Source organism: Carica papaya, chromosome 9 (genome assembly GCF_054855325.1).
Source record: "Carica papaya isolate Zhongbai chromosome 9, ASM5485532v1, whole genome shotgun sequence".
In the NCBI taxonomy this organism is placed as follows: Eukaryota; Viridiplantae; Streptophyta; class Magnoliopsida; order Brassicales; family Caricaceae; genus Carica; species Carica papaya.
This window is the reverse complement of record NC_142317.1, coordinates 16,141,484-16,155,193: the sequence shown is the minus strand read 5'-3', so window position 1 is coordinate 16,155,193 and position 13,710 is coordinate 16,141,484. Positions and strand designations below refer to the sequence as shown.

At 33.5% G+C, this 13,710-nt stretch overlaps 1 protein-coding gene across 1 annotated transcript; it reads right to left on the bottom strand.

The window, feature by feature from the left end:
• Positions 1 to 3,206: 3,206 nt before the first annotated feature.
• On the bottom strand, positions 3,207 to 13,134 carry CAD1 (MAC/Perforin domain-containing protein). Its single transcript, XM_088211126.1, has 6 exons — positions 12,476 to 13,134; positions 6,880 to 7,118; positions 6,070 to 6,265; positions 5,475 to 5,658; positions 4,604 to 4,758; positions 3,207 to 4,115 (listed from the first exon to the last, which is right to left on the bottom strand). The coding sequence occupies exons 1-6, from the start codon at positions 12,788 to 12,790 to the stop codon at positions 3,471 to 3,473; spliced, it is 1,734 nt and encodes a 577-aa protein (XP_088067252.1). The 5' UTR covers positions 12,791 to 13,134; the 3' UTR covers positions 3,207 to 3,470.
• Between the last annotated feature and the right edge of the window lie 576 nt (positions 13,135 to 13,710).

The following is a 13,710-nucleotide window of genomic DNA, read 5'->3' as shown; positions in this document are numbered from 1 at the left end:
TTCTGGAATTCCAAAATTGGCCAAGTAGGGCCTGGGTCTGATTTTTGGGTTATTTGGGACATGTGTAGGTACCGTAAGCGTGTTTCAGTTCCCGAAAAAAAATTCAAGGAACCCAGGGACCGCCCATAGGCGCAGTAACGATCTAGTTTTCGATGTCGAATCAAGTAAGGACCCCTCACCTATTTCCTATCATGGAATTTAAGTTTGAATAAATGATAATATTATATTCTGTACAAATTAAATAGATATACATAATTAATTACGGTTGCTAATGGAGCCCGAACCGGACATTATTCTCTATCGATTCCTGTTTGATTTATTTTATAGTTTAAATATATTATGGTACTTGGTTTATCTATTATATGGTTTTAAATGCATGTATCACTGCTTACTTCACTACTGTTTGATTTTGGGAATCTAAGATATGCTTGCTTTGTTGGATACACGTTGCTTGTTTATGTATTTATGTTTAAATTGGTAACGGAGACTAATGACAAATAGGAATGGGATGTGATTTGATGAATGGATAAGATGACAGCCTCACTAGATATCTTGGGAGATGGTGGACGGACTAGGTTCATAGGGAACCCTACCGTGAACGTTGTCTCATACCGGACGGGGTATGGAGATTTGGTCATTTGGTGCTCATACCGAACGGGGTATGGGAACAGTCCGCTTCACCCTCATACCGAACGAGGTATTGAGGTTTATTGTTTTGGTGTTCATACCGAACGGGGTATGGAAACAGTCCTAGAATTAAGATTGTTAAGGAGAATAGTTCACGTGTAGCGGGGACCCCTATGGATCCCCATGGATACTAGTAAACTGGTAAAAACGAGAAACGGTGATAGTCAGTTATTGTTAATGAATACGGATTTATAATGTGTTTTATGTTACTGATTATACATGAAATTGTGATTTGTATGATGTTGTTGTGCTTATAAGTTGTTTTCACAGGTTCTTCGAGGGTAAAGAAAATGGTAAATGATTTTATTTTAAATAAATGTATTGCTTTAAAATTTGTGCTCCATTGGTTGTTTTTGGTTTTCTATTAACTTTTACTTCTGTGACGGTGATATAGTGTGATGTCCTTACTGGCCTAGTATAGCTCATTCCTTATTTAACCATTTCAGATCAGGAGGACCTGGTTCCCGAGCCCGATCCACAAGAAGACGGCAAGTAGATGTTAAATGTTTTATAGTTTCTTTTATTTTTCTCATTTCTCGTATTTCTTTTAGAGAACTTATTCTGTGATATTGTTTAGTATTTTTAAGTTATTGTGTAAGGGATGTTAACCTTAATCTCTTATTTCACTTCCGCATATAAATTATTATATGTATTTCCTTTTGAATTTTCGGGGTCGTTACAAAAACACAGTGATAAACAATATGTTTTTAACTTCCCTAAATTAGGTTACTTTTTAGATATTTTTAGAATCTGTCATCTAAAAATTATAATATTACATTATGATAATAAAGTAATGTTAGACATAACTACTAATCTAGAAACCTAATACATTAGAAAATATACTGATAATATAGTACATAACATTAATATTCAAATCATAATGACAATTATAAAATATATAAATTTTAATAGAATTTTTAACATATCGCTTCCATTAAAAAAAAAAGATTTTATTAATATTTAAATATATAATATTATTAATTATTATAAATAAATTAGAGACAAATAATACATTTGGCATAAACTTCTTTATAACCTCATGATCTATATGTAACTCAATTAATTGTTTACAGGTTAAAAAAATTTTAAAAAAAAATTAGTTAAACAATTAATAAAGAGATTATATAAATAGTACATTTGTGTGTTTTTGTTATTGTGAATCGCGGCAAATAATTAAATACTTATTATAAGAAACTAGCGTATTAAGAAAATATACCTAATCTTTCTTGATATTTTCTTGTATTGCACATCTTTTATGAATTAATTTTAAACTTTAGATTCTTAGTAAGGTGATAGAAAATCAATTATAGATGTAGAGTAATTTTGTGTTATTTAAGTATGAACATCTCTATAAACATTTTTTATAAACTAATATTGTAAATAAAAGTGCCTTTAAATATGTTTAAAAGCATATAATGCATAAATCATGTTGGTGCGAACTTTATTGACTGGTTGTAAAATGTGAATATTATCCAATTTAACTATGAATCTCATCTTTTTTTTTTTTTTTCAAATCATAGAAACATGCATAAGCTAGAGTTCCCGAAAAATAGTTAATTTCTTAGTGAAAGTTAAGAGAGACTACTAAGTTTATCAAGTAAGAGAAACGTACAACCAATATTATGAGATGTTTGATTAGAAGAAACGTAAGTTGATTTTTGAGAAATAACTTTAAATAAATCCTAAAATTTATCGAAGTTTATAATCATGGAGAATAATAAATTTATTCAAGTGACATATACATTATTAACAAATTTATTATTTTTGATTTTGAATACCAGATAAATTTCGCACGTATGAGGATTAGTAAAATGGAGATTGATAAGTAAATGAGAGGGCAATTCTTCACCATTTATGCACCATTTAGTTCTCGTCAAGTTATAGAGTTTAAGATATGTAAATTTTTATGAAATATGTTAAAATAATTCAAAAAATAATACATTTTTAATTAAATATAAAAATATAGTGTCATAATATTTATAACTTATTGGTTTTTTTATTCCAACTTCAAATCCCATAAAATCAAACACCATGGTAAAATTGTAATTCGCTATTTTTAGTTGCTAAATCAAAGTAGTATAGTATAATCCTAATTATAAAATCTTGTTTCACATCACTTTTTTAGTCTTATCTTACCTAGTAAACCAAATTGTCATAAATATAAATTACTTCATAAAATGGTTATACATTAACAAGATATTTTGCCTCATTAGTGGAATAAATCTTATAAATTTTATTAGTAACCTTAATTTTTCTTCAACTAACAATTATAAAAAGAAAATTATACTATATAATTACAAATATATTATACAAAATAATTCCTCTGACTGTGAAGACTAGAAATAGAAGACTGAAGATATCCCACTTTCACTCAAAACTCCATTAGAACAAAACATCCATATTACCTTCACCCTAGAACTTAATTTCTCTAAAGCATGACAGATCAAATGCAAAGCCATAATTTAAATGGTAGTATTCCATTTCCTTAAAAAATAAAAATAAAAAAAATAAAACCTAACTTCATACTAAAATATGTGTATCATTACCTTAACATTTAACAAACAAATACTAAAATCAAAATTCAAACAGAATGACCCTCAAGATATAGCTAATGAAAGTGACTATAAAATAAGGAGGGGTCTAGAGAGCAAGAAACTAAAGGGGAACAATGTACAGAAGTACAAAAGAACTGGGATCACCTGTGCAAAGAATGCTTGACTATGCTTACAAATGGAAGAGGATAATCCTACTAAACAGAAAGGGAAAAAAGAAGAAAACATCTATCAATAATTTAGTAAGGAGTACTTTACGCGTAATACAATCTTTCCTTTATCAACGCCTAGCTTAGCCCCTGTGACCAACCAGTGGCCAGGAGTATCTTGCGGTCCCTTGGACATTTCAGACATGTCTACAATTTTCGCTAGTTTTCTGATTTGACTTGAACTATCTTCCTTCTTATCATCAGACACTCTCTCATTTGGAACAGACGAAGATGCACCATCAGCACGCTGGAAAGAAGGCTTTGTGGGACTGTGATCCCAGACAGACCGCCTTATTGTACAACCTGGTACTTTGGAGAAAAGGAGTTTAAGATGTAATACATTTTTGGAGCCAAAATCCCAGACACTAAGTTGAGCACCCGTGACGATATGAACTCCAGAAAGGTCTCCAATGCAGGTCTCAGTGTGTTCTATTGGAGTGGTGCTTACATGAGAGAAGTTCTTCCATTTTATAGGTTCGAACCAGCGGCTGTCCTGCTCTTCTGGACCTTTCCATCTTGGTGCACCTATGGCAACATGTGTGTCCCAATGAGGTTGAAGGATTTTTGGAAGAGATACCAGGTGTTGCAAATGGATAGCAAGTCTGTTTTGCTTGCTGCCTTCCAAGCTAAGCCTAAGTCCAGTGACTGGTTTACGGCCAACAGTTACCTGAAACATCAACATATACTTTCATTTAGCTTGGGAAACCACAACAAGCATCTTTAAATCAGTAGCTGAAAAAGATAAGACTACTTTATGCATGCCAAACAGATTTTTCTTTTTGACATGAGGGAAATAGACTTAATCATGTCCATAATCGTTGCCTTGGTGGACCTAAGCTTCTTAGGAATCAAAATTGTATTAACTGTAATAAATACTGGAAGTCCAGCCATGCTGTTCTAAGTTCTCTCTCTGTCTGTCAAATCAACTACGTTAAACAAATCTGTATCTCAGACAAGGCCCTCTTTCTATCTGCAGCATAAATTAAGTTCTTGCTTCTCAGTAGAACGACCTGATTTAATTAGTACAGGAAATTGAACTTTGGAAAGCAGAACCATCAAACAATGTCCACTAGAAATTATCTTGCTCTGTTACCCTTCCATAACTAAACACATTAGACAATGCAAATTTCCAAAAAATGAAAGAAAAAATAATACCTGATCAGGACAGATAAAAAGTTTGGGACCCATCAAGCTGAATTGAAGGGATGGACAAACAGGCTCCTTTCTTTGGATGTTACTCTGTTCTGGAGCCCAAACTCTAGCAAGTTGAAAATCCAAAAAATATTGTAAATCTTCAATTGGAGGCTTGTCTGGTAAATTACAAAAGATAATCAAATAATTAGTAATTTATAGAAGGGAGGGAGGGAGGGAGAGAGCGAGAGAGAGAGAGAGAGAGAGAGAGAGCATCTGTAAAATCAATGACATTTTACTTCGGTGAGTGCAAAATCAGCAAGGTAATTGTACTTAACAGAGAATAAACATGGTTTGGCAAATAGGAGCGTAAATATTTTTTGTGGAAATTCAGCCTCTTCTTGACCGGTAATCATAATTAAGAATAATGAGAAGAGGATAATAAAGACCTATTCAATGTATAAACAATTCTCGGACAAGTCTAGCGAGGAACTTTCATTTCCTCATCAGCTTTTCTTGTCTCCTTGTAAAATCTGCAAAACTTACTTCATTATAATCTAAAAGTTACTTGTTTATTACCAAAATCTGTTAAGGTTTGTTCTATTCATTTGATTCTTTTAGACACTTTCAGCTGTTCAGACAACAGTGTGCAGCCAAAAAAAAAAAAAAAAACAAGTAGCAGCATTCTCCAGAAAATGGTAAAATGAGTAACCAATATGAAAATGTAGTGCTAAGGAATTAACTAGTGATAAATCTCTCACCAAAAATCAACGTACTCCTCCACTTAAACTAGCATGCAACTTATAAGTAATAACTTTTTTTAACTGAAATGATTTGACAACTTTTTTGATAAGGACAACTTCGCCAGAAGAAAAACTATTAAATGATAACTTACACTCCAAATATAACTCAATTGCGCGGGCCAAATGCTTTAGTCCAGGCACTCCTTCAAGCAGAGAAACAATCGGGGTGAATGTCATGTTAATTACGTCAGGGGCCAATTTGACTGTTTCTGCCCACTTGGCATGACTCTGCTCAAGATCGTCACCTCCTCTTCTTCTAAAAATCACTGTAACATCCTACAACAAGAAAATTTTGAGCAATAAATCCACACATATAAAAGGATCATAATGCAAATGGCATCGTAAACGAATTGTTGTCTGGATCCACCAGAACAGTATCCAGGAATAGACGGCGAATGTAATGGTTTCATAAACTTTTGCAAGCATGTCCAAAAAGCAAGTTGAAGAGAAATTAGAAGAATTTAGTTGATGAAGTCAAGCGTCATTCTTAATCAAAAAATTTTAAGCTTAGCTTATAACGTCTTTACATGTAAGAACTTGGCATCAAATTTTACTTTTACCAAGGGATGAATGATTTTTAGTTTGACAGACAAACTGCTCTTTCTGTTTAGTGCCAATATCAAGATGCCAGAAAAAAAACGAAAAAAAAAGAAGAATCTTGATAGTCTTAAATGCGATAATTCTAACCTTGTCCTTGTACTTTAAGGGGCCAGCACTGGACTGGTCTTCTGAGTTCACAAACCTATGCTCCACGATATCATGGACGTAGTTCTCAATATCCGACAAAGACAATAGAGATGATTGGTGCTGCCTGATATAAACCACATCTCTTCCACCAACTGTTGCAGATGTAACTATATGTGTACCATAATTTTCAATAAAACTGAAAATAGAAAATTACAAAAGAGGAATACATATCAGAAACCTGATTTGATGTAGCTTTTTAAGAGTGATATATGTAAATTTGAAGTTACTTATTTAATGCTCATATTTAGGACGGCTTAATGTACTCCATAATGGCTCATGTTTGTCAAAGAAAACCTATTATGTTCCAAATGAAGAAAGGTACGAACATCCAGAAAAAGGTTATATATATGACAAAGATTCAGCATCTTTTCTTTGGGTGGGGTTACAAGGCCTACTGCCTGCTGGGCTTTTACTAGTTTCCACTGTCCTAAAGTGGAAAAGCACAGGCCGGAAATTTTTATTTACCCCCAAAAGGATACCTAACATAAACTGACGAAATTGGTAAAAATGAAATACTTCAATTGCATATTTGCAGGTTGTTAGTAACAACGAAAGGTAACAGCAGGATATGCCCAATCCCATAGGTAAAAAGCTTTAGATTTTGTTAAGAGATCTCTTTTCCCTCCAAACTTTTAGTTTGAAAAACCAATGTTTGATCACTAATTTTTAAACCAATAAACAAGTAACAAATGAAAGAGATGAAAAATGCATATTTGAAGTTTATAGCAGACAATATGATGAGGGCTTTACCTGGCCAAAGATGCGGGATCCCAAGAGTAAGGGATAGCACGCTTAACTTCTTCACGTAAAACTAAGTTCAGCTTTGCTAATTTAACCTTAAAAAGAGGAACAAAATATCCAACCATGGCAAGAGATTTTGTAACTGCTGCATCAACTTGCCAAGAACCAGTGAAATTGAACATGGCATTAAAGTTTCCGAGTGGAATGCATCCTGATATACCAGATTTCTCATTGAAGTATTCTGCCATCTGCAATTTCAAAAATTAGATACACGGGCACCATTATGTAGTGCTTTCTTTAGCTGTAACAGCGAGAACATAACTCAAAACATCTACATAACCGGTGTATTAAGATGAAGACACGGATATTCAAGGCCATCATCTTCATCAGCCATACAATACAACACAGAAATAACAAGAAAAGTGATATTTGGAGTGTAATCTGCTAGAAAAGAAAAAGAAAAGAAAAATAAGGATGCACTAATTTTAAACAAAAGAAAGAAAAGCATTTCAAAGACAGAAAATTCATTAATGAAGCAACAAGGGAATGCAGTTCATGCATAAAGGAAACAAAAAGTCCTTTAAGATTCAATGGTTCACAAGAATGAGGAGTAAATGGAATAATTGTTCCTTATCTCTGACAAATTATAATGTTTGGTACACTTTCTGGACTCCAGATTGTTATTCTGCAAAATAGCTTCTCTAAAACACAGGAAAAAACCATTGCTTAACCAGTGGAAAAAGCCATGCCTTGGTTAAAACACAGGAAAAAACCATTTCTTAACCAGTGGAAAAAGCCACGCCAGACTAACCAAAATAGCTTCTAAAAATCTTCCGTTTTTTAGTTTTGCTTTTAATAATGAGAGTTACCAAATTTACTCCAGGGTGTTGCAAAAGTTGCAACCTCTCCAAAGGCAGAGGAGTTGGGTGACTCAACCATCTAGTCACTGGCTCTAGCCATGTTTGATTAGACGGGTAAACCAGCTGCAGATCTATTTATAAGGGGGATCTGCAAACTTATAGAGATTCTTGTTAAAGGCGAAACTCAATATCTCAATACATGATTAAGAAGATACAGAGGAGCATGAGGACAAGAAAGTGTGGGGATGAGCTTGTGACTAGTTTATATACTTCCCTTGGTGATTAACTTCTGATCCAGTATTTCAAGTAGAAGTTGGCAATGAGACAAGGTTCAGGGAAAAAGTAATTTGATGCCTCAAGATGTATTTATCCTTTCTTAATGCAATTTAATTTCATGTTTATGTTTCATTAGTGTTTCTAACAACCATATCAATGCAAGGAATTTCTTGAATAACCCCTGTTAGATCTTCACTACAATCATAAAAGTAGCTTAACTGCTGTCATTTATTTTACAGTTAAGAGGATAACCAGCTTCAACAGCTATGACATATCTTTCTCTTTCATATACAATATTATAAGAACTTTTAAAATATTCATATTGGTTCTGTAATGTAATAATAAATTCATAAGCAATGATTTCTTTATGGAAGCAGTAACTAACATTTTCTTCATTCATTTATCAACCTATACATCATCAACTTGAGGCTATAGATGAGCCATTGGAACTAGCTAACTTTTTAGTCTTGACTTTTATTAACAATACCACCAGCTGTTGCATATAGGGTTTCTCATCTGTGCAAAACATAAATTTTTGACAATATTTACTGTTTGGTAAGTATTCTTTTTTAAGTTTTGTGGATGAAAATTTTGAAAGCTGACATTTTATTTGCAATAGAAGAGAAGTGTTTCGGAAAAAAATATGCATTTGTCTCCTTAAAGCATTTATCAATGCAAGCTTTTTCATAATTCACTGTAATTCTTGCAATGCATCCAAAATTACAATAGAAGTGGCACCAAAATGTTAAACCACACAAGCACGAAACCGTTTCTTTTTTTTTTAAATAGAAATACCAGAGTAAATCTTGTAGACTCTATTAACTATTCCATTGCAACCATCAACTTTTCATCATTTGGAAATCTCACAGCCTATTCTAATGTGTTAGGTTAATCAAAGTCACTGGGAGGAAGAATAAGAGCTTCCCTTTGATCTCATATGGGACAAGTTCATCTACAACTACTCTGTGGTAGTTCCTCGTTAAGAATCTAACCTTTTATTGTGCTAATCGCACTAGGATGAACGTTCCTGAAGGATTCAATTAGAGAAGGCCGATGTCTTGCATTTACAAGGCAAAAGGCTCATAGTTCACTTCAAATCTTTTCTGGCATTTATGGCAAGGCTTATTTGAGTGAGGTATCTTTTTTAGAATGATCTTATGGGATAAGGAAGCTTTTGATTCATCCTTGGGTGATTGGAGCAAACTTTACCATGGCTCTGTACAATCATCAGAGATCTAGTGGGTTAATTGTGTAAGTTTCCCTTAGTTCAGAACCATCAAAATAATCTCTGTGCAATCTTCCACTATTCCAATCAAAATAATCTTTTGCATTGACAACCCAAAAAGAAAATATCAATCATCATAATTTTAGCAGAGATTCTTTCAACCACTCTCCTTCATCTTTGTTCTATCTAACATCAAAACCATTGGCCATGTTGATGAAACACTTGTAATGTTTCTAGATAGTGAAAGAAACAGGGCAATAGCTCTCTCCATATTATTCATACAACTAGGCAAGACCCATAACATGAGTGATATGACACAAATTCTATTGCTTGACTTCAACTGGCCTGAAATTCTTGACCTGAGATAAGGGAATAAGCATACATTGCTAGTTGCTCAAACCAGTACTTGTAGTTTTCAACAGCGGGATCTGTTGTGAATGAGATTTGAATTTGGCAGGGTATCCAGAGTGATAAGAGAAGGAGAAAACTTATTCCTATTATCTTCTTGGCTACTTGTAGTTTATTTGGAAAGAGAAAGTGTTTCTTCTTCTTTTGGTAGAGTTAGAGATATAAGGTTCCAAACCCTTTTCAATAATTTGGAATAGGCGGGCTTTTAATGTTTTGTAATCCCCTTCCCATCTTTTTACTCATTTGGACATAGAGGAACACAAGGGTTTTGATATTGTGTAATTCTTTTTCCCAACATTCAAGATCATAGGTTTCAAACCCTTCTTTTCGATTTAGAGCTCATCACAATAGAGCTAAGGATTTAGGGGATATCATAGACTAATATGTAAATTATGGACTACCACCTCCCAACAACCCCCACCCCCCCGCCCCGAAAAAAAAAAAAAGAAAAACAACCTTCTTGGTAACTTGTTAATATCATTCCCTTAATTTTCGTAAAATGAAATCCTCATTCATCTCTCCCCTTGTTAGAAAATTATTTTTCCAAAATGATTTCTTGTTATTCAATCTAGGTGATACCACTATCTAAGTTTTCTCAACAGAACACATTATCTGATTAATGTTGAGAGTATCTTACAAAAAAAGATACACTTTTTTGCCCTACACCTTCATATTTGGTGACAAAAGTCTGAGTGTTTTAGGGATCATGGTAAAGAACTTATTCATATCTTTGGAATTTTACACTTGAATCTGAAACTTAACTATAATTTAACCTAATCCACATCTCTGAATACAAAGGAAAATTGTTAGTTGGGCAGATGATATTCCCTCTTCTCCAGTAATCAATATGACGCAGGAAAAATTGTATAGTAGCAGCCAAATATTTCAAAACTTTCCTGGGGTCAGAAACAAAACTTACCTGCAAAAATATATCAATTTTCCTGTATCCATATGTAGATGCAGAGGAAAAATGTTTGTCGGTTTAGCAGACAATATTCCCTTTCTCACCTTAGTTTAGCAGACAATTTCCCAGAATAATACAGGTGAAAATGTAGGGAAGAATCACATTTTCAAAACTTTCTTCAGAAAAAAAAAAAACTAACTTCTAAAATATATGAAGTTTCCTGTATCCACCTCAAAATGCAAAGAAAATTTGCTTGCTCCGTAGACAGTGTTCCCTCCACTCCTCTAGTTCAGTGGATAATATTCTCTCTCTTTTCCCGGTACCCAAAATGATACAACAAAAAATCTTAGAGTAGCAATCAGATACTTCTAATTTTTCAACTTCAAAGACACAAACCTAATTCCAGAATGTATGAGACTTCTTGTATCAAGTCATTCTATCTCTTCAGAGAGAAATTTCAAATCCAATCATCATGGAGGGTTTACTTTCCTTGGCCCTCTGTGGTATTGGTAGGACTAAACAAGCTAAGTATTTATGGCATGGGGCTCTTTTGAGCCAAGTATAGTTGAAATACCAAGATTTTAAGGATATTTTTCCCTCCTTTTTCTTTTTTCTTTACTGTGAAAGAGTTATTGGTTTGTGTCTGGGCCAATCTGTATAAGCATTTCAAAAATTATTCTTTGCTTATTTTGCAGAGAGATTGTGTGGCTAATCTTGATTCAGAGAAGTCGGTCTTCTCGCCATTTTCATGCCTTCTTTGTTTTCCCCCCTCTTTATGAGGACATCTAGTTCTCTTTTGTAACCTTCTACTCTTTTTTGCCTTTCTACTCCTCTCCAACAATGTTGCTTTCACCATAAAATGACAATTTTTTCTTGCTTATGAATTCTTCAATTGAAAGTATCCATGACTAAGTTTTCACTAAAAATATACAAGTCTGAAGTCAAATTTTACTTTATATTTTTTACAGTGCATCATAACTCTCTTATTCAAGGTGCAAAAGTTTAACCTACATTGTCTTAGTTTTGCCAGGTCAAGTCCAAGATCATTTTTCCTTCTTCCATGAGAAAGCTCTAGCCATAATAGACAAATTAATGAACATGACAACAGCTTCAATTTGAAGATGATCAGAATAGCAAAAAATTACACATCATATACTTGAGATAAAGTAATACTTTTGTTGAGGTACCTCCTAAGTTCCTTACTCAAAAAATCAGAAGTTCTTTGAACAGAATAGCTCAAATAACATGGCAAAGATCTTCCATAGTAGTGGCAATTTTTCAGGGACTGCTGATGCAAAGGGTGCCCAGACTTTAGAAATAAAACTCAAAACTGAAAAAGGAAACTAATAGGAGAAAACAATACAAAATCCTAATCCTCGAGAAAAAGCTAAACCAGTGGTACATCCTCAAAATCATTAATTCCAATATCCAAGTCTTTTTGTCATGAATTGGTCAAGAAATTACTATAGCTTCAACCTTATGAAGAATTTACGAAGGAAGACAAGAAGACTTGGTGCTTGCATAATGACATAATTGAAAATTTCATATCCAACATAACTAATTAAAAGAAGTTATATTTCATTTCCAAATCATAAAAAATCAGAAATAGTGCATTTAAGTGCGGAAATTAGAAAAAGAAAATCTCAAATGCGCAACATCAAGAGAAATAAGAAATCATAAACAGCACTCATATATGGACTACTCGGTTGCTAAACCGTACTCAAAACAACAAGAAGCTCAATATACCACCCCCAACCGAAAATATAACAAGCCCACAAGAGAGTAAAGCAAAAAAATTGGACAATAAACCCAGGTGAATCTCCATTTGAGCATCAAACAGTGTCCAGATAAGGATTTGAGCTTTAACCCAGCAAAATAATGTTGAAGAGATTAAAAACACATGAACAGAACAGATCACTAAGACTACCTCACCTCATGGAAACTGCAAACTGGAATCCTCTCGATGCTCCTCATCTCAGTTGAGCACTCAATATCAACAGGCACATTACGTAACAGAACAGCGCCATCGTATAAAGGAAGATCTACTCCACGATCTTCATCAATGTGAATCAGCCTCGACCCAGGAGCTCCTTTGCAGTACAATAGTCTGATATCCGATGTGACATCAAAACCACGACCCAGAGCTTGGATTGAGTTGCTAAGGGTGGTAGTCAAAGCATCCAGGCCTGAGCAAAAGCTTCCTCCTCCTCCTCCTGTGGGTTTTTCCATAGAAGATAAATTTCTCATTCACAAACAGCAGCGACTGTTCATAGTTTTCTCTTTTTCAGAAGAAGAAATGTTATTGTTGGTATTTGTTATCTGTTGCGGGTTGGATTTGGAGTTGGGAGTTGGTGAGCTTCCTTTGTTGTCCTGCTTCTTGTGTTCGGGGAAGGAAAGAGATGGTTTGACCGTAATAATGGCCCAAAACCGCGTTTTTGCGATGCGGACGAGACAAGATTCTTGGTTGACTGGTCTCTTCTTCCATCTTTTTTATCAGACAAATTCTTTGACTTTACACATTCATAATAATTTTTCTTTTTGTTTTTCCCTCCTATGATCCCTCAGATTTTTACTTCGGCTTCGTAATCATCTCTCGAGATAGACCAGCGAATCCTTTTTAACTTTTCTTCTTGCAGCAGTAAACATTTATGCAATTTCGAGAGCCAGAAAAATGGTGGCAATTAGAGTTCTTCATAATTGGGCCTGGCCCATCCTTGCAGTTCAGGCCGGGTCAGGTACTGTCATACGGGTCTATAATCCGTACCAGTTCGGACCTATTAAAAAAAAACATATGTATTTGTATATAATATGTCTTAAATATTTTTAAAAAATTTCACTTTTAAAATACAAAACAATTAGTATAAAATATTTTGCTAAATAAAATTAAAATAAAAATAAGAGTTGTAGATTTAAAAATAAGTGACGAAAACAAAATACTAAAATAAAATTTTAAGTCCAATTTGCAAAATATATTTGATAAACATATTAAACAATATATAATATTTTAAAATTACTATATAATGGGAACCAAATCAAATTAAACCATCCATATATTTAGAAAATCTAATCCAACTTAAATTTTTAAAGAGTTTAATTTTTTGAAATCTAAATTTGTAAGATAATGAATTTACTCATTTAATAACATAAAATTATAAGCGAACTAATCT